Below are 19365 nucleotides of genomic sequence, written 5' to 3'. Positions count from 1 at the left end.
AGCTAGTAGAGCGTTAGAGTAGAGAGTGGCGACTGTAGAGAGTAGCGCCACTAGGGAGCGAAGCGAGCTAGTGGAGCGTTAGAGTAGAGAGTACCGACAGTAGGGAGCGAAGCGAGCTAGTGGAGCGTTAGAGTAGAGAGTAGCGACTGTAGAGAGTAGCCACTGTAGAGAGCGAAGCGAGCTAGTGGAGCGTTAGAGTAGAGAGTAGCGACAGTAGGGAGTAGTGACAGTAGCGAGCGAAGAGAGCTAGTGGAGCGTTAAAGTAGAGAGTACCGACAGTAGAGTCTTAGAGAAGAGAGTAGCGATAGTAGAGAGTAGCGATAGTAGAGAGTAGCGATAGTAGAGAGTAGCGACACTAGCTCGCTTCGCTCGCTAGTGGTGCATTAGAGAAGAGAGTAGCGACTATAGAGAGTAATAAGTAGACAGTAGTGTATATCGACTAGCTCGCTTCGCTTGCGCTCCACTATCTCGCTCTGCTCGGTAGTGCAGAGCTAGTATTAATGACAGCTAGTGTACTCCACTATCTCGCTCTGCTCGATAGTGTCGTGCTCGATAGTGTCGTGCTCGATAGTGTCACGCTCGATAGTGTCACGCTCGATAGTGTCACGCTCGATAGCGTGTGAGTATGAATGAGTTTACATTAATTTCATCTATAAAAGTTGTTAGTTCAAGTGAGTCTTGGATAACTCAGCTGCAATATCGTCAACATTTTCATCTTTGTTTTCCATTGAAATACCAGCAAGTTCTTTTTCAAGTTGTTCCAAATCCAAGTCTTCTTCTAATGAGTCTTCTTCTTCTTCATCATGCACATTTTCCATGCCACCTTTTCCTTCCTCCTCTTCCTCCTCCTCCTCCTCCTCTTCTTCTTCTTCACTTTCAAGTTCTTCTAGTTCATCCAATTCGTCCAATTCTCCAAATCCTCGCTCTTTAAAGATTTCTCTAATCTTATCAATATGTTCGGATTCCTCTTCAAATCTATTACCATTTAATTCCAAGTATTTTAGGTTTGGCAAGTTTAAGCCAATAGTTTCAGCTAAAACTTGTAGACTATCTTGCTCTAATTCGTTATATTGTAATTTCAAAATTGTCAATTTTTCCTTTGTTTCTTTAGTTATTGCTCGAACGATTTCTAAGGACCCCTTGTTCTTCAACAATGAGTCATTCAAGTTCAATTCAATCAACTCTGGCCAGTTTTGTATGGAATCGGCTAATTTCATGGCGCCTCTAGTAGTAATGGTATTGTCTTGCAAGTCCAAAATCTTCAATTTTTTATTCCAGGATAATCCCTTTTCCACTAATTTGGCAATACCTGCTGGTCTAATTCCATTTTGGTACAATCTCACAACTTCCAAGTCCTTATGATTTCTCAACCCCACTGATAAGTAATTGATTGAGCCATTTTCTAATCTATTTCTTCCACAAACAAACGTCTTTAACGAAGGTTTGCCAGCTTTGGCTTTAGCAAGAGCCAACTTGAATAATGCGCCTCCGATTCTGGATCCGGCAAATGGACCCATACCGTTATTTGACAAGATCAAGTGTTCGATTGAAATGGCCTTGGCTATATAATCGTCTATTGGATCAATTGTTTGCAATCCAAATGCATTATCACTCAAATTGATTATTTTCAAATTGGGCAATTTCAACAAGCTTGGTAATAGATGTTGAAGCGACTGAGGAATCTCGGTGTTTAATCTACCAGTGTATAAATCAGAAAAGTCTATTTCAACAATAGAATCTTTGCCTAAAAGCGCCTCGCTTAATGCCTTAGAGGCTTCAATACCAATAGTGTTTCCTGAAAAATCAACCTTTCTAACATCGTGAAACTCATTGAGTTCCTTGACATAAGGGGCAATATCTTCAGCTGTGTCAAACTTTATTTGTTTACCAGCAACAGAAAAAGTTGTCTCTGGCGTAACTCCTAAACCCAAGTCCAAATCAACTAGCAACGATGTCATTATTCAATCAATAAAACAACAAACCCACCTTTGTTAAATGAAATCATCTATTTGTGAAAAATTATAAAAATTTGTGTGTAATAATTTCAAAAAGTGAAAAAAAAAAAAAAAAAAAAAATTTCAGTGTTGAAGCAAACGGGAAAATAAAAAATTGCACGTTTTGAGGTCATCATCAAGAAAGACAATATAAGTATTTGAGCAATGAACTTTCAGACTAGAATCGCACCAACTTCTAAGGAAGAGTCATACTTGGAGAAAATAAAAAAAACTCCTGCTTTTATTATTGGTTCACAAGTTGCTTTATTTGGTCTTGGAGTATTGTTTATCCAATCTCCATTGATGGATATGTTGGTACCACAATTATAGACTGACCGACACTATCGAGCAGAGCGACCAACACTATCGAGCAGAGCGACCAACACTATTGAGCAGAGCGAGATAGTGAAGTCGTATGGTATAGTAGCTATTGTTAGTATGGTATAGTAGCTATTAGTAAGGTGTAGTACCAATTAGTAGGCGTAGTACCAATTAGTAAGGTATAGTACCAATTGTTAGTGTGGTATATTACCTATATGGGTGTAAATAGACGAGTTAATAAAAGAAAAACAAAATACAATTTACTCTGTAGAAATCGACACTAGCAAACAGAGCAACCGACACTATCGAGCAGAGCGAGATAGTGGAGTCGTATGGTATAGTACCAATTGTTAGTATGGTATAGTACCAATTGGTATGGTATAGTAGCAATTGTTAGTATGGTATAGTAGCAATTGTTAGTATGGTATAGTACCAATTGGTATGGTATAGTACCAATTGTTAGTATGGTATATTACCAATTGCTATGGCATAGTACCAATTGCTATGGTGTAGTACCTGTTAGTAGGGCATAGTACCTATTAGTATGGTGTAGTACCTATTAGTAAGGTATAGTACCCATTGTCGCGATAGGTGCAAACCTTAAGAAATGGCCTATTTGGCAATGGGTGCAAACTCACTTTGTTTACACAAGTGAGAAGCGACACTATCGAGCAGTGACTAGCTTGTAACAACACTATCGAGCAGAGCGAGATAGTGAAGCAAAACTGACTAGCTTCCTGCAACACTATCGAGCAGAGCGAGCTAGTGGAGCAGCGGTACTGACTAGCTTGCTACAACACTATCGAGCAGAGCGAGATAGTGGAGCAGTACTAGCTTCCTACAACACTATCTCTTTCTGCTTGATAGTGGAGCAATATCGACTAGCTTCTTATAACACTATCTCGCTCTGCTCGATAGTGGAGCATTCAGTAGCTTGTTACCCCACTATCTCGCTGTGCTCGATAGTGTCATCTCTTTCCGCTCGATAGTGGAGCAGTACTAGCTTCTTACAACACTATCTCTTTCTGCTCAATAGTGTTTTTCGTCTTTTCTTATCAGGACAGAAAATAACATGCGCATCATTTAATAAAAAAGGATGCAATTATAGGAGATAAAGCTATCAATGCATTAAAAGCGAGATAAAACAGTGTAACATCAAAAAAGGGCTGTTTTTAAACAGTACATTATATGAAAAAAAGGGCTGTTTCTGGAAAAACGCACTAATTGCATTGAGCGCATTAAACGCTTTGATTGCGTTGGTTCTGAGTGTGTCGGTAGTCAAACCCATCAGTGCTCCAGAGAGCTGGTGTTCTGTTAGTGCTGCTCCACTAACGAGCACAGAGAGATGACACTATCGAGCACAGAGAGATGACACTATCGAGCAGAGCGAGATAGTGGGGTAACAAGCTACTGAGTGCTCCACTATCGAGCACAGAGAGCTGGTGTTTTGTTAGTGCTGCTCTACTAGCGAGCACAGCGAGCTAGTGGAGCTTGTCCCTTTTTTTTTTTCTGTCAACAACTCCGAAAGTTTTAAGACAATAGGCCCGAAAATGTGGGGTAACTACTGCGTTAGTATCTTTCTTGAGCATTTGATTTTAGAATTTTCTACTTGGGAGAAGTTACACGTCCCTTAAAAATGGCTTTATGAAAAAATATAACATGTCATATTTCTCATGTATGATTTGATGTATGATCTTTTGAGAAGAATCAGACCACCATAACCTATTGTAAAAAGATTGTTACCATATCTTGCAAAAAAAAAAAAAAGGGTTTTCTAAAGGATCCGCGGATTAGACCACTAGCAAGCACCACCACTAGCGAGCATCACCACTAGCGAGCAAAGCGAGCTAGTGGAGTAGCACTGACTGAACACTAGCGAGCTATAGCGAGTAGCACTGACTGAACACTAGCGAGCTATAGCGAGCAGCACTGACTGAACACTAGCGAGATATAGCGAGCAGCACTGACAGAACACTAGCGAGATATAGCGAGCAGCACTGACAGAACACTAGCGAGATATAGCGAGCAGCACTGACAGAACACTAGCGAGATATAGCGAGCAGCACTGACAGAACACTAGCGAGATATAGCGAGCAGCACTGACAGAACACTAGCGAGATATAGCGAGCAGCATTGACAGAACACTAGCGAGCAAAACCGAGCAGCATTGACAAAATTCTAGCTCGCTCTGCTCGCTAGTGGATCACAGTAGAATCTGTACTACCTTTTTTCTCTTTTTGAATAGTCACGTGCCTCTTCCATGCCTCGGGTAAACACCTAGAAAAAAAAAGAGTGCTCTAACCTCGGTAAAATAAGTCAAGGCACAAATAACTTGTGAGAACAAGAGGTATTTTTCTCCTAAATAGGCGATTTCACATTGTTTAATAATAACTCTCCTTAAAAGGCGAGAAAACGGATAAACTGTAATGACCTCTGTTGCATTCTTTGATTTTTTTTTTTTAGTATCGTATCCTAAATTCCAAATCAGAAGAGCAAAGAATGTGGGGAGTAGTACATCAAGTTAAACATCAGATGATAATGACGGAGTTTACCTAACTTAAAGCTCTTAAAGCATTATCTCGCTCTGCTCGATAGTGCTATAACAAGCAACTAAGCGACTCGCTCGATAGTGGAGCAGCACTGACTACACCGATACAGGATCCTCTTGTCTAACTCAACAACCATATAGCTTACTATAGCTTGCTCTGAGATCTGACCTTCTATATCAAACTCCGTTTGATATTGTTTGCTTAGTAAATTTTTCAGCCTTTTTGTGTGATTTCAATTTCAAAAATTTTGTGGAGTAAAAGAAATAGTGACAAATTGATAGATTCTTTTTTCTATTATGTAATTATAACCACTTAGTATTAGATCAGTATTATGTAACTCCCCACACATCTGCTTATGTAATTTTACCCCCTCCAATGCAAAGGTGATTTTTTTTTTTTGTTTCCCCCTTTGTGAAAGAGAGGATAAATTTTGCCTGTGAAGAAAGACACACCAGAAAGCTAGTAAGGTCCTTTATTATTTTTTTTTCGGGAAACAAATATATTAACCAGTAAATATCCCCCCCAAGTTTTGTATATCGAATCTCTTTTCTCTTTTTACTCATTACTTTTTTCTCCTGATCTTACTACACATCCTGGAAACACAGACACCCCTTTTACATATATCCTATTTTAACAGGTTTTTATTTTCCTCTTAAATATATTTATTTTGATTTTTTCACATTTACAGACACACACATTTTGAAAAGATGGTGGTAACAACAAAGAAAAATGTTAGTTTAAGTCAAGGTCCTGACCCCAAATCCTCGCTCCAGCTGGAGAGAGCCAAACAAAAGTTTGACCCTCAAGAAATGCAATACTTTTTAGAAGGTTCAAAAGAAAATGCCGAGTTGATCAAATCCTTGACTCAGCAAATGGAAAGAGATCCTATTTTGTGGACCGATGGTTCTTACTACGATTTGACCAAGGAAGAACTTAGAAAGTTCACTGCCGTCAAAATCAACAGAGTTTCTAGATACTTGGAATTTGACTCTATCCAGGTGTTCAATAGAAGATTGTCTTTGCTCGGTGTTTTCGACCCTGCTGTTTGTACGAGAATCGGTGTCAATTTGGGTTTGTTCATCTCGTGTATCAGAGGTAACGGTACTTATGACCAATTGAAATACTGGGCCTTGGATAAGGAAACTGCTCAAATTAAAGGTATATACGGTTGTTTTGGTATGACTGAATTGGCTCACGGTTCTAATGTCATGGGTATCGAAACTACGGCTACTTTTGACAAGGATAATGACGAATTCATCATTAATACTCCACACATTGGTGCTACAAAATGGTGGATTGGTGGTGCTGCTCACTCCTCAACTCATTGTGCTGTTTACGCAAGATTGATTGTCGATGGCGAAGACTATGGTGTAAAGACCTTTATCGTTCCATTGAGAGACTCAAACCATGATTTAATGCCAGGTATCTCCGTTGGTGATATTGGTGCTAAAATGGGTAGAGATGGTATCGATAATGGTTGGATCCAGTTTTCTTCGGTGAGAATTCCAAGATTCTTTATGTTGCAGAAATTCTGTAAAGTTTCCAGAACAGGTGATGTTATATTGCCACCATTGGAACAATTGTCATACTCGGCCTTGTTGGGCGGAAGAGTTATGATGGTGTTGGACTCTTATAGAATGTTGGCTAGAGTATCAACCATTGCTTTAAGATATGCTATCGGTAGAAGACAATTCAAAGGTGACAATGTCGACCCTGATGATGAAGAGGCTTTGGAAACTCAATTGATTGATTACCCATTACATCAAAAGAGATTGTTCCCATACTTGGCAGCAGCCTATATTGTTTCTGCAGGTGCCTTGAAGATTGAAGAAACCATCCAAGACACCTTGTTGGTGTTGGACGATGCTGTTGATGATAACGACGAAGAAGGTATAATGAAGGCTATCGATGCTATGAAGTCTTTATTCATTGACTCTGGTTCATTGAAATCCACATGCACTTGGTTAGCTGCTGAAGCAATTGACGAGTGTAGACAATCTTGTGGTGGTCATGGTTATTCAGCTTATAACGGTTTCGGTAAAGCTTATAACGATTGGGTTGTCCAGTGTACTTGGGAAGGTGACAACAATGTCTTGGGTATCAATATTGGTAAACCATTGGTTAAGCACGTTATGGCTATTGAAGATGACGGTAAAGTTGTTAAGGGATCATCTGATTTCTTGAACCAATTGAAGCAATATACTGGTAAAAACTTGGAAACACCTGTTTTGGACAATGCAAGTGATATCCAAGATGTCAAGAAACTTATCAAGGCAATTGAAGTTGCTATCATCAGATCTTGTTATGTAACCGGTAAAACTGTTAGAGAAAAATCATTTGATTACGTTGGCGCTGAATTGGTTACCATCTCCAAACTTAAAGCACACCACTATTTGTTGTCTGAATTCATTAGAAGAGTCGAGATCTTTGACCAAGCAGATAAGAAACCATACTTGTACACTTTGGCTAGATTGTATGGTGCAACCATTGTATTGGATAAATACGCAGGAACCTTTTTGGCATATAGCATCATCTCACCAAAGGCTGTTGCAGATTTGAGAAGCGTTGTTATTCCAAAATTATGTTCAGAAGTTCGTCCAAATGTTGTTGCTCTTACTGACTCCTTCCAACAATCAGACATGATGATTAATGCTCCAATTGGTAAGTATGATGGTGATATCTACGAAAACTACTTTGACCTTGTCAAGAGTTTGAATTCGCCTGCAAACCACAAGGCACCATATTCTGCTGCTCTTGAAGGAATGTTGAACAGACCTTCATTGACAGAAAGAGAAAGATTTGAGAAGACTCTCGAAGCTGGTGAAATTTTATCAAAGTAAAAAGTATAGGAAGTTAGTATATATCTTCTAATTTCTTTTTTTTTTATTGATTTCGACTTTGGTTGGTTTTGTATAGTATATAATGATTTTTAAAAAAAAAAATATGGTTAAGTATTTGTTAATTTGAAAAAGAAGTGTATTTTTCAAGATTGATATACATTTTATGAAGGATGCTTCTCTGTTGTTTTAATACAGACCTGCAATAATATATGTATGTATATATGTATATGTGTGAGTTTGTGAGGTGATTGTGATTACTAGCTGTTATGTCATGTATTGGTCTCAGGGTTTTTGAAAAGGTCTCCTCCCCTCGCACCAGTGATGATCTTTCCTTTGTCAAAGATAACAGATAGATTTGGTTCAAGTACAATGTGAAAAAAAAAAATTTATTAATAAAGGTATGAAATCACGTCATTCCTGTGAACATCAACACCTATAATCCTGTTGCTGAGCGGTTCAATTAGTTGAAAGTGAAGTAACCACCATTTATTAGTGGTTTATAGCATAGCAAATCGGAGATAAAGAGATTGAGGTATAAAAATGTCTTGGAGGAGGGTATCGTTGAAGTTAATTGGTTATAGTGCTACAGCCACAGTAGTAGTTTCATCAATTGCGTACAAGTACGGACAACGCAATTGCTCAATCAACATACCACAGGGTGACTCCTTCCCCAATGGCTCCACCACCAGATTAACTGATTTAAAACCACCAAAGTATTGCTCAGATGTATCAAAATTTATTCCAGAATTGAAAAATTGTGGAATACAAATTGTGAATAGTAAACCTGAAATCGAGCACCATACTGGTAACGACTTTACTACTCACAAACCTTTGGCAAACGAGGTTCCAGAGTATGTAGCATATCCCAAGACCACTGAAGAAGTATCTCAGTTGTTAAAGATATGTAATAGAGAGAAAATACCAGTGGTACCATTTTCAGGGGGGTCAAGTTTAGAAGGACACTTCCACTCAACAAGACCAGGTAGTATTGTAGTGGATACCAGCAAAATGAATAAAATTTTGGCAATTAATGAGAATGATTTGGATGTAGTTGTTCAAGCTGGTGTTAATTGGCAACAACTTAATTCGGCGTTGCAACCATATGAGTTATTTTTTGGCACAGATTGCGGGCCTCAAGGTTTGATCTCCGGTATGATTGGTACCAATGCATCGGGAATAAACGCTTCAAGATATGGGGCAATGTCAGCGAATGTCATATCCATCACTGCAGTGTTGGCGGATGGAACAATTGTGAAGACGCGTCAGAGGCCACGCAAATCAAGTGCTGGGTACAATCTCACAAATTTATTTATTGGCAGTGAAGGCACTTTGGCAATTGTTACTGAAGCCGTTTGCAAGGTTTACCCAAAGCCCAGAAGTGAGACTGTTGTTGTTGTGCAATTCCCGCTGATTCTTGAAGCGACAAAAACGGTGGCTCGTGTGTTTAGAGTTGGCATACAACCAAGTGCTATAGAGTTGTTGGATGGAGACATGATGCATTGTTTGAATTACAGTGGGTATATTACGCGACCTTGGTTAGAGCTTCCCACTGTATTTTTCAAAATTGGTGGAATCAATGATGTTGTTGTTAAGGAGAATGTGAGCGTATTGGAAGAAATCACTAAAGAGAACCAAGCCAAAAGCTTCACTTTTGCCGAGAACAAACAAGAGCAAGAGGAATTATTTTCTGCTAGGAAGAATGCCTTTTATGCCATGATCAATTGGGGAAAGAATGAGATTGACGAGGATGTGCGAATATGGGTGACGGATATTGCCGTGCCCTTGTCTCGTTTATCATCTGTGCTCCATGAAATCAACAAGATGATCAAAGCATCTAAATTCCGGTCCATCATATTGGCGCATGCAGGTGACGGCAATTTCCACGCGGATATTTTTTACAAGGAAAATGAAAAAGTACAAGTTGAGGCTCTTGTTGATCAGATGATTAAGTTGGGGTTGAGAAATGAAGGCACAGCGACTGGAGAACACGGAATTGGGAATGCCAAGAGACGATTCCTCGAATTGGAGCTAGGAAATGATACGATAAATATGATGAGGAAGATTAAGGTGAGTTTAGATCCAAATAGAATTTTGAATCCAGATAAAATATTCAAAATTGATCCAAATGATAAAGGGGAATACTAGCGACACTACCTAGTATCTACTACACTATCGACACTATTGAGCGAAGCGAGATAGCGGAGCAACACTTGCTGCCACAGACACTGACTACACCGACACTTGCTGCCACAGACACTATCTCGCTTCGCTCAATAGTGTCTCAAAAACTCTTTTTTCTCCTGATCATTACACACGACATTTAGACTATGTAAAACTCTTTTTTCTCCTGATCCAGCGCGCACGACATTTAGATCTCGTCAAAATTCAAAATTTACGAAATTATCAGCGTTAAACGAGGAGAAGCAAAAGATAAGAGAGAAAAAATTTATCAATAGAGGAAGATATACAAAAGATTACTTGTTTGGATATACTGTTTCTGTTGTGTCATAACTTTTACTGGCCCTTTTTGGCATGTCCTTTGGTTCTATAAGTCCACCAGAACGTCTAGAAAGCTACGTCAATAACCTTTCAATCAGTGAGAAGCTTTCGCCGGAGACAAAAAAGGCATTTATACCTTGTGACAGAAGCATTAATAGTAATCGAGATATAAGAAGTTCAAGGCGACCCATCTTGTCGTCAAGTCTATCTTCAGATACTCATCAGCAGCATCCTGCACAGTATTTGCAGCAGCATCAGACACTGTATTTGCAACATCGCCCCATTTTTCATATCAATGAATGCAAGAATGACGATACAAATGAGATTAGTAGTAGTAGTAACAGCAATGTTGTACATTTAATGGACCATCCCGAACCGCAACTACTAGCCAGCTCAGTTGGTAAAGGTATAAATGGGAGGATAATTCCATCGTCGTCAACCATTTCCTTGTTGTCCCTTAATCAGGAGTTTCCGCCAAAGTTTATCCATCCAAATAATCAAACTGCTGCACAACTGCTGCAACCGGCAACTCTGCTAGCCAAGAACTTGGAAACAAGATCCTACCTCAATCTACAAAGACTACAACAGTACAGCAAAACAGCGACAACACCAACAACAACAGCAGCGACCACCTGCAGCAGCAGTAGCGGCTCTTTGCTCGCTTATCTTAATCACCCCAACTCAGTAGAATATGTGACAATTCAGCCATTGCAAGTGTCGAGCTCTGTAGCGAACTCGATGCCGAGCTCGCCTAATCTAGACCCAACATCAATAGGAGGCTCGCCATCGAGGTTTTGGCTTTCTTCTCAAACTCCGCCTATTGGTGGAATCAATAGCAACAATAAAAAGCCAGCACATCAGTTTCAAACTCAAACTGCAAAGCGATGGGGTGGCAATGGGGACATAACTGGAGACGACTCGCCTATTTTGAATCCAGTTCAAACGCCTCTTGACGATCCTCCAATGACTCCCTTACTTTTAACTAACAAATCAATGGATTATTTTGGACATTACTACTCGCATAACTTACAAGATCTAGGCGAAAGGGAAAGAGACGATACTTTTGCCGGTGATGATGGGCAATACGAAGAAAGAATAAATTTGACAATAAACAGATAAAGAACCAACCAGCAATTATCAGATAAATAGCCAACCAGTAATTATCAGATAAATAGCCAACCAGCAATAAACCTGAGCTACTCATCAGACGATCTATATGACGTTTGTAATGAAAAGTTCATTTGCCGCTGTAATACAAAAAAAATATATATGTTTGAAAATACAAGTGAGTGAAAAAAAAAAAGGGAATCTACATACATTGATATTAAGAATTGGAATTTTACTAAGATTTCTCTGCAGACCTCTAAGGGAATGTCTAACTACGAAGGTAAGTAGTGTTTTTTATTTTAACCCTTGTAGATATTTGATAAACTAACTGCTGATTTAGAGGAGCACAATATTTCGCTGGAACAGCAGCTGCAGCAACAGCAACAGCAACAGCTGGGGACATCTGAGCGCGGGCGAAATCATGAAACTTTGAGTAATATAATTGATGCTTTCATACATCGAAGAGGTAACCAGGCTTCTACTACTCCGTCAGAAGTTGATTTTGTATCTCCTGACTCACTAGATGCACTTTCTGCAGCTTTGAATCAACTTCGTACCATGGATAACTCTGAGTTAGCTGAGTCATTGATTGATATATTGGGCAATCAAAGTTCAAAAGAGAAGGGTGTCACGCCAGAGTTTTTAGATACTTTAATACGAATACCGGTAACTAGTAATTTAGGTGACAACGATTTTTGTCCGATTTGTACTAATAAGTTCAAAGATGACAAGTACCCCTTGATTGTGAAATTGCCATGCGGTGGAGCCACAAAGCACTATTTCGACTTGGAATGTATTGGGCCGTGGCTAAGTATGAATCCAACTTGTCCTATGTGTAGAACTAATGTTTTGGAAATTGAGCAAAATAGAAGAAAAGCGATAGAGGAGGAACTTAGAAGGGCTAAAGAAGAGGATTCTGAAGAGGACCCCGAGGATGGTTGGGACGTATACGGGTGATCTAATAAAAGACTCAAGTTTTGCATCTTTTTTACTTACATCTTGATGGCAGCATCTTATTTACATCTTCGCATCTTCTTTACATCTTATTCGCACCTTTTCAATCTTATTCGCATCTTTTTTACAAGTGATTTTTAAATTCTTCAGATTGCAACAACTCCTTAACCTTTAATGCAACTGGATCCTCTATACCCTCGTAGGCCAGTGGGAGCTCCAAATTCTCCACTTGTGCAATCTGCTCACTATAATCCAATCCTTCATACGAGGATATAGTAGCTTTCAATTCAACATTCTGGAAATTGTATTTGTTGACATAACTCAACCACAAATCAACAATTTCTGGGTTAGCATCGTAAGCAACAACTTTCTTGTTATACGTGGTTCTATGAAAATTCTGCTTCGTCTTGGCTTGCGCAAATGGCGATTTTATCACTGTGTATAGTCTTTTTTCAGTCTTTAAATTTAAAAGGTTCGACATGGGTATTCCCAAGTAATAAGCTGCTCTTAAAGCAAACTCCCCAATTCTTGTTAGATCATCATTATCGTAGCCACGCAAGGTCAAAGTGCAAACTTCGTCACCATGAGTTCTTGGTAATCTAAGCGGTACATATTTTAATAGCTCCACGTTCAAAGGAACTGGTCTCTTACTATTACTTGCTGCTCGTAAACTATGTGAGCTCAAAGTCTTTGGCTCATACTTAATCTGATCGTTTAACAATTGTTGATGAAATTGTTCCTTCTCTAGATATTCTTTTTGGCTCTTTTCTATAAGCTTCTTTGGCGTAAGAAATTTTTGTGATTTTAGGCTTTGCGATGAAAACGTTCTTTTGCTAACTCGCAAATATAACATCGACAAGCCCCTCATGGTAACTGAAGGCATAATAAATGATGCTGAAGAACCGTTTTAAAAAAATTTTTCAACTTCAACTCCTACCTTCAATCTTTTTCATTTTTTCATTTTTTTTTTTTTTTTTTTTCATCATTTTAATTTTTCATTCAAGTGTAAGGTTTTGACTATGGGAAAGACAAACAAGGATAAGAGAGATTTGTATTATAGACGAGCGAAGGAAGAAGGTTGGCGAGCTCGTTCGGCTTATAAGTTGCTTCAGATTGACCAACAATTCGATATACTAAGTGGTGTCACACGTGCAGTTGATCTTTGTGCAGCGCCAGGATCATGGTCTCAGGTGCTAAGCTCAAAATTAAATCTGTCCACTACTTCATCTGCCAAAATAGTTGCCGTTGATTTGCAGCCTATGACGCCGATAGAAGGGGTTACTACAATACAAGCCGATATAACCCACCCCAGCACGCTTCAACAAATTCTTGATTGTTTCGAAAACGAATTGGCAGACTTTGTCTGTAGTGATGGAGCACCAGATGTTACAGGTCTACACGATTTGGACGAGTATGTACAACACCAATTGGTATGGTCTGCATTACAGCTAGCCACTTGTATACTCAGACCTGGTGGCACTTTAATTGCCAAGATTTTTAGAGGTAAGGACATTGATATAATATATGCGCAATTTGCAAAGTTTTTTGAAAGAGTAGTTTGTGCAAAACCCCGAAGCTCAAGAGGGACAAGTTTAGAAGCGTTTCTAGTTTGTTTAAATTATAAGCCTATTCTTCATTGGACACCAAAGCTAATCAATAATCAGTCAACAAGTGAATTTTTTGCCGGGGCAAACTTAATGGGTGCTGCTACAAAGACTGCTACAACAGTTGGGGCTAATCATGAAGAAAGAGCAATTGTTGAATTTATCGCTTGTGGCGATGTCAACGATATTGACTCAGACGCATCTTATGCCATTGATGGCGATTTCAAGAGGCTAGATCCGGTGCAGAAACCAACTGCTCCGCCGTACAAGACGGCGCTAGAAATGAAGCGTAGAGGCGAGTTGGCAAGGCGATGAATGAATTAGAATATAGTAAAAGAAGAAGAAGAAGGGGAAGAGAAAAAAAGAAACACCACCACCTTCTATACACTGTTTTACTGCTCCTCTTTTAAAGGTTCTTCTCCTTTCAACACTAAAGCATCTGGCTTCAAAGTAGGGAACAACAAAACTTCTCTAATTGTGTTGGAATCAGTCAAAAACATGGCCAATCTATCAATACCACATCCCCATCCGGCGGTTGGAGGTAATCCATACTCTAGAGCATTACAGAAAGTTTCATCAACCATTTGTGCTTCGTCGTCTCCTTGAGCCTTTTGTCTAGCTTGCTCTTCAAATCTTGCTCTTTGATCAAATGGATCATTCAATTCTGTGTAAGCATTACAAATCTCTTTAGTAGCAACAAACACTTCAAATCTTTCACACAAGCCTTGGATGTTTCTATCCCTCTTGGCTAATGGCGACATCATTTGGGGATGGCCAAAGATGAACGTTGGGTTAATTGATGCGTCTTCTAATTCGCCAACTAACTTGTCCAACATTCTTGCATTAGTTAATGGCGGCGTGCAGTCCAAATTGTTATCCTTTAACACTTTTTGCAAAAACTCCCCTGTCTCGGCTGTATGTAATTGATCACCAGATGGGAATTTGACATTGTACACTTTTTCCAATTCTTCCATCATGTTAATCCTTTTCCAAGGTCTCGAAAAGTCCAATGTCAATTCTTTACCTTGTGGTCCTTCTGGATGATATTTAACAACGTACTCACCAGTAATTTCTTTTACCATCTCTGAAAACATCATCTCCGTGGTATCCATTAAATCATAAACATCTGCATAAGCTTGATAAAATTCACATGTGGTAAACTCGGGATTGTGCGTCATGTCTATACCCTCGTTTCTAAACTGTCTACCAATCTCATAAACTCTATCCATTCCACCAACAACCAACTCTTTCAAAAACAATTCAGGGGCAATTCTCATAAACATTTCCATGTTCAAGTCGTTGTGATGAGTAGTGAATGGTTTAGCCGTGGCACCACCAGCAATGACATTCAAGATTGGTGTCTCAACCTCAACAAAGTCTCTGTCGTCTAAAAATTTTCTAATAAACTGAATAATTTTTGATCTAACTCTAAACCTCTCTCTGCTTGCGTCGTTCATAATCAAGTCCAAATAACGTTTTCTGTACCTAGCTTCTTGATCTTTGAATCCGTAATGTTCGGTGGGTAACATATGTAAACAAGGTGTCAATAATTGCACTTTAGTTGCAAACACCGACAATTCACCATCACCACCTTTGGCTGGCGCGGTTTTTCCTGGGTACCCAACAACACCGATAATGTCACCTCTTCTTAAAATTTCGTGCTCCTTCTCGTAAATCTCGGGTGACTCTGCATCCTGGGCTTGTGCCATGATTTGCACCTCAACACCATCACCTTTCAAAACGTAAAATTTCAATTTGGAACCAGCTTCTCTTTTGGTCATGATTCTACCAGCTACACAAACGGTAATATCCTGCAATGTTTCTCCTCTTTTCAAGTGTCCAAATTCCTTGGTGAAATCTGATAAGTTCTTGGTAACTTCGAATTTGTGAGGATACGGGTTGAAAGCTGAAGCATCAGCATAATTTTTCTCCCTCAATTCGGAGATTTGACGTGACCTTATTTCGTAAAACTGGTTTGGATTTAAGTCGGCTAATTCATCTTTCTTTTTGCTGGGCTCTGGTGCTGCTGCTGCTGCTGCTGCTGCTTTTTGAGCCTTCTTAGCTTCAATAGCCCTTTGCTTTTGTCTCCTTTTTAATTCGGTCTTAGAGACTTGCTCTCCAGTAACATCGTCCAAGTAAGTTTTCTGGACCTGTTCAGCAACTTTATCAACTTCTGACATCTCTTCAGGTGGTAGGTGGTAGGTGGTAATAATGAACTATGAGATGGAATAATCTTCTTCTTCTTCTTCTTTAGTAAATTTTTTTTTTTTTTCAATTAAGCTCATTACTCATTCTGGTTTTTCTGATGTGGGTGAAAAATTTTCAATAGTAGCAGAAGGTATTTTTTGTACAGCAAGAGATATCAAAAGGGCAAGGTAATAAAAGTTGGAACACCAAACAGCGAACACCAATGCCGAGTAAGTACGAACCGTCCTCCATTGATACAGTGAGTATTTCCTCATCTGTCTTGTTGTCTTTACTTAGACACACAGCAGAACATCATCCGGCATTATTTTCGGGAGCATTATTAGGATTTGATGATGAGGAGTCGCTTGATATAACGCATGCATTCCCATACCCTTATCCGGACCAGTATGAAGGGGGCTCCTTCAAGTCTAGAAGCGGAGGTCAATATCAAAGGGATTTACTTGAGAGTTACAAAAAACTCGGATATGGAGTTGAATTGCAAGGTTGGTTTCAATCATCAATCTCGGGTAACTTTGTCACTACGCAGTTGATTGAAGGGTTAGCTCAACAACAGTTGCTTAATCCCAACATGTTTATCCTTGTACACAACATGTCGAGTATAGGTCAAGAGGTTGATTTGAAAGCGTTGAGATTATCCCCTGGGTTCATGTCTGCATATATGGATGGTCGGTGGAAGTCCAAGGATTTGGACAAGCATGAAATTTCATACTTGAGCATTTTTGAGCAATTGGAAATAGATGTACAAAACCAAGCATTAGTTGATTTATTCTTGTCAAATACATCAGTGCCCAAGACTACAGAGTCGGAATTGAAGGTTCTTAATCTTTTGTCGCACTCAAGTTCAATAACCCATTTATTGGAATCGTTATGTGGTCAAGTTGACTCCTTCAACTATGATCAGAATAATTTTAATTATTACCAAAGGCAGTATCTGAAAGAGCTGTCCAAGATCCAGCAATGGAAACAACAAAGAAAGTATGATAATTTAGAAAGAGCCAAAATTGGTGAGAAGGAGTTGGACCCAGAAGAATGGAAGTCACTTTTTAGGTTGCCTGTTGAGCCATCAAGATATAATAACTTATTGCAGAGTCATTCAATCAATGCATTAGCTGATGATGTTTTGAAGAAATGCGATGAGGAATTGCAAAAGAGTTTTGTGATAAAGGAAAAATTGACACTGGCGTAGACACTAGCGAGCAGAGCGAGCTAGTGGAGCAGTACTGACTAATACTATCGAGCAACACTTGACACTAGCGAGCAAAGCGAGCTAGTGAATCGGCAACACTTTGTAGTAACACTATCGAGCAGAGCGAGAGAGAGAGAAGGAGAAAAAGGGAGAGAGAGAAGGAGAAAAGGGGAGAGAGAGAGAGAGAGAGTGTGTGTGTGTGTGTGTGTGTGTGTGTGAGAGATAGAAAGAGAGAGGGAGAGGGAGAAGGTGGGTAGGTGTTCTTTCCTTCTTCTTCTAATCAATTGAATTGAAAAAATGACCCAGTAGAAATCTAAAACTCTTTATATTTCATCTCTAATAAATTGTCATTCTTCAAGTCTAAACTTTGTTTTACCTCTCCAAAAGGGTGAGACAGAAAATGGGCTAAGGGGGTTAGGTGAGACGGGAAGTAGGCTCATGGGCTATGGGGGGTAGGTGAGACGGGAAGTAGGCTTATGGGCTGTATGCGTGACCAAAGTATTCCCGTCCATCATCTGATGTAACCGATTAGAATGCGAAAACTTGAACATAGAGAGAGAAAAAAAAGGCTAAAACCATTACCAAAGAAGAAACCTTTAACTTTGAACTTCTTGCAACTGATATAGATACATATATCTTAGCACTAGATGGGTAAGCCTACGGTATGTTTCTAGCCATTTGTCCATTGATATGATAGTCTTGGGAATCTCAGAAAGCTAACATTTTCTTTCTTCTTTTCATTTTTTGTTTATCTCAGTATATATTAATAGTAAGACATGGAGAATCTGAAGGGAATCGTGACAAGTCTGTAAACTCTTATACACCAAATCATTTGGTTCCATTGACCAAAAAGGGACATTGCCAATCTCTTCAAGCAGGCGAAGTGCTAGCGGGTTTTCTACAAAATGGTGTTATTAAAGACTGCAACAATAGTAAGCGAAGTAAGAGATCGATTATGTTCTATACATCACCCTACTTGAGAACTAGACAAACATGTGAAAACATTATATCGCGTATAAAGGGGATTCCCAATGTTGATTTTAACGTGCGAGAAGAGCCGCGTATGAGGGAGCAAGATTTTGGCAACTTTCAGCAGTCGGCGCAAGAGATGGAAAAGATTTGGGAAGAGCGTGCTGACTATGGACATTTTTTTTACCGAATACCACACGGGGAAAGTGCAGCTGATGTATACGACAGAGTTGCCAGTTTCAATGAGAGTTTATATAGACAATTCAAAAATGACGATTTCCCAAATATACTAGTCTTGGTTTCGCATGGTATATGGTCAAGGGTATTTTTGATGAAATGGTTCAAGTGGACATATGAAGAGTTTGAGACACTAAAGAATATACCGCATTGTCAATTTTTGATAATGAAGAGGAACCGAGAAAGTTTGAGGTATGAGTTGAAAACAAAGTTACAAACATGGAGCGTTTGGTGTGTGAAGGAGGGGGGGAAGAAGAAGAAGAACGTGGACGATGAGCTGGACGGTGAGCTGGACGATGAGCTGGATGCAAAGAAGGGAAATTCCCAAAGATTTATTCTCTGTCAATTGCCCGAAGATAACGAAGTAGTACAGATGATTGAGGCACAGAAACCAGCAGCAGAATCTACAAGGGAAAAGGACAAGAAAATTGCAGAAATGTATAGAAATATTCACTCCTCAGAAGCAAAGAGACTCTATGAGAATCAATTGGTTACGACGTTGAAGATGGGAAACCAAAGTGAGAACAATAGTAGTATCGAGAGTCTTAACGAACCGAGATGAAATAATACCAACTACCAATAATACTAATTAGCACCAATTTAGTGGCCCTCAAAATAGACCAATACAAGACGATATCACCTCTCTCTCTCTCCTTCCTTCTTCCTTCCTTCCTCTTTCCCTCTCTTTGTTTGCTTCCCTTTGTTCTAACTACTTTAGTTCTGCCCCGGACAAGGTTCAAGCGAAATTTTTCAACATTTACACGGTACACTACTTTCCACCTTGGCTAATTCAAATTGATCCTTAATTCCAACATTTTCAAACTTGAATAGCTTACTTTTTTCTTTCATTCTTGTTTAAGAGTAAAAGAGTTGTATCAATTGACTCAGTTCTATAAG

General features: G+C 39.2%; 10 protein-coding genes across 10 annotated transcripts; 7 read left to right on the top strand and 3 right to left on the bottom strand. All coding sequences in view use genetic code 12, as the record gives it.

The window, feature by feature from the left end:
• Positions 1–662: 662 nt before the first annotated feature.
• RNA1 (GTPase-activating protein) lies at positions 663–1958 on the bottom strand (the record flags this gene model as incomplete). The annotated part of the gene is made up of 1 exon (XM_049325784.1): positions 663–1958. One exon carries the CDS (start codon positions 1956–1958, stop codon positions 663–665), a length of 1296 nt encoding a protein of 431 aa, XP_049178639.1.
• Positions 1959–5571: 3613 nt separating this feature from the next.
• Positions 5572–7704, top strand: POX1-3 (acyl-CoA oxidase; the record flags this gene model as incomplete). Its single annotated transcript, XM_049325782.1, has 1 exon — positions 5572–7704. The coding sequence occupies one exon, from the start codon at positions 5572–5574 to the stop codon at positions 7702–7704; it is 2133 nt and encodes a 710-aa protein (XP_049178638.1).
• A 540-nt stretch (positions 7705–8244) lies between these two features.
• On the top strand, positions 8245–9849 carry DLD2 (D-lactate dehydrogenase; the record flags this gene model as incomplete). Its single annotated transcript, XM_049325781.1, has 1 exon — positions 8245–9849. The coding sequence occupies one exon, from the start codon at positions 8245–8247 to the stop codon at positions 9847–9849; it is 1605 nt and encodes a 534-aa protein (XP_049178637.1).
• Positions 9850–10236: 387 nt separating this feature from the next.
• KGF56_004350 (uncharacterized protein) lies at positions 10237–11322 on the top strand (the record flags this gene model as incomplete). Its single annotated transcript, XM_049325780.1, has 1 exon — positions 10237–11322. The coding sequence occupies one exon, from the start codon at positions 10237–10239 to the stop codon at positions 11320–11322; it is 1086 nt and encodes a 361-aa protein (XP_049178636.1).
• A 252-nt stretch (positions 11323–11574) lies between these two features.
• KGF56_004349 (uncharacterized protein) lies at positions 11575–12267 on the top strand (the record flags this gene model as incomplete). The annotated part of the gene is made up of 2 exons (XM_049325779.1): positions 11575–11590; positions 11651–12267. The coding sequence occupies 2 exons, from the start codon at positions 11575–11577 to the stop codon at positions 12265–12267; spliced, it is 633 nt and encodes a 210-aa protein (XP_049178635.1).
• Positions 12268–12388: 121 nt separating this feature from the next.
• KGF56_004348 (mitochondrial 37S ribosomal protein uS10m) lies at positions 12389–13147 on the bottom strand (the record flags this gene model as incomplete). The annotated part of the gene is made up of 1 exon (XM_049325778.1): positions 12389–13147. One exon carries the CDS (start codon positions 13145–13147, stop codon positions 12389–12391), a length of 759 nt encoding a protein of 252 aa, XP_049178634.1.
• A 136-nt stretch (positions 13148–13283) lies between these two features.
• On the top strand, positions 13284–14183 carry KGF56_004347 (tRNA methyltransferase; the record flags this gene model as incomplete). Its single annotated transcript, XM_049325777.1, has 1 exon — positions 13284–14183. One exon carries the CDS (start codon positions 13284–13286, stop codon positions 14181–14183), a length of 900 nt encoding a protein of 299 aa, XP_049178633.1.
• A 77-nt stretch (positions 14184–14260) lies between these two features.
• Positions 14261–16048, bottom strand: KRS1 (lysine--tRNA ligase; the record flags this gene model as incomplete). Its single annotated transcript, XM_049325776.1, has 1 exon — positions 14261–16048. One exon carries the CDS (start codon positions 16046–16048, stop codon positions 14261–14263), a length of 1788 nt encoding a protein of 595 aa, XP_049178632.1.
• A 230-nt stretch (positions 16049–16278) lies between these two features.
• KGF56_004345 (uncharacterized protein) lies at positions 16279–17262 on the top strand (the record flags this gene model as incomplete). Its single annotated transcript, XM_049325775.1, has 1 exon — positions 16279–17262. One exon carries the CDS (start codon positions 16279–16281, stop codon positions 17260–17262), a length of 984 nt encoding a protein of 327 aa, XP_049178631.1.
• A 955-nt stretch (positions 17263–18217) lies between these two features.
• Positions 18218–19030, top strand: KGF56_004344 (acid phosphatase; the record flags this gene model as incomplete). Its single annotated transcript, XM_049325774.1, has 1 exon — positions 18218–19030. One exon carries the CDS (start codon positions 18218–18220, stop codon positions 19028–19030), a length of 813 nt encoding a protein of 270 aa, XP_049178630.1.
• Between the last annotated feature and the right edge of the window lie 335 nt (positions 19031–19365).

The sequence above is a fragment of the Candida oxycetoniae genome, assembly GCF_023343755.2.
Source record: "Candida oxycetoniae strain CBS 10844 chromosome Unknown scaffold15, whole genome shotgun sequence".
Taxonomy (NCBI): Eukaryota; Fungi; Ascomycota; class Pichiomycetes; order Serinales; family Debaryomycetaceae; genus Lodderomyces; species Lodderomyces oxycetoniae.
The sequence above is the reverse complement of the archived record's forward strand: the minus strand, read 5'-3'. Positions and strand labels throughout refer to the sequence as shown.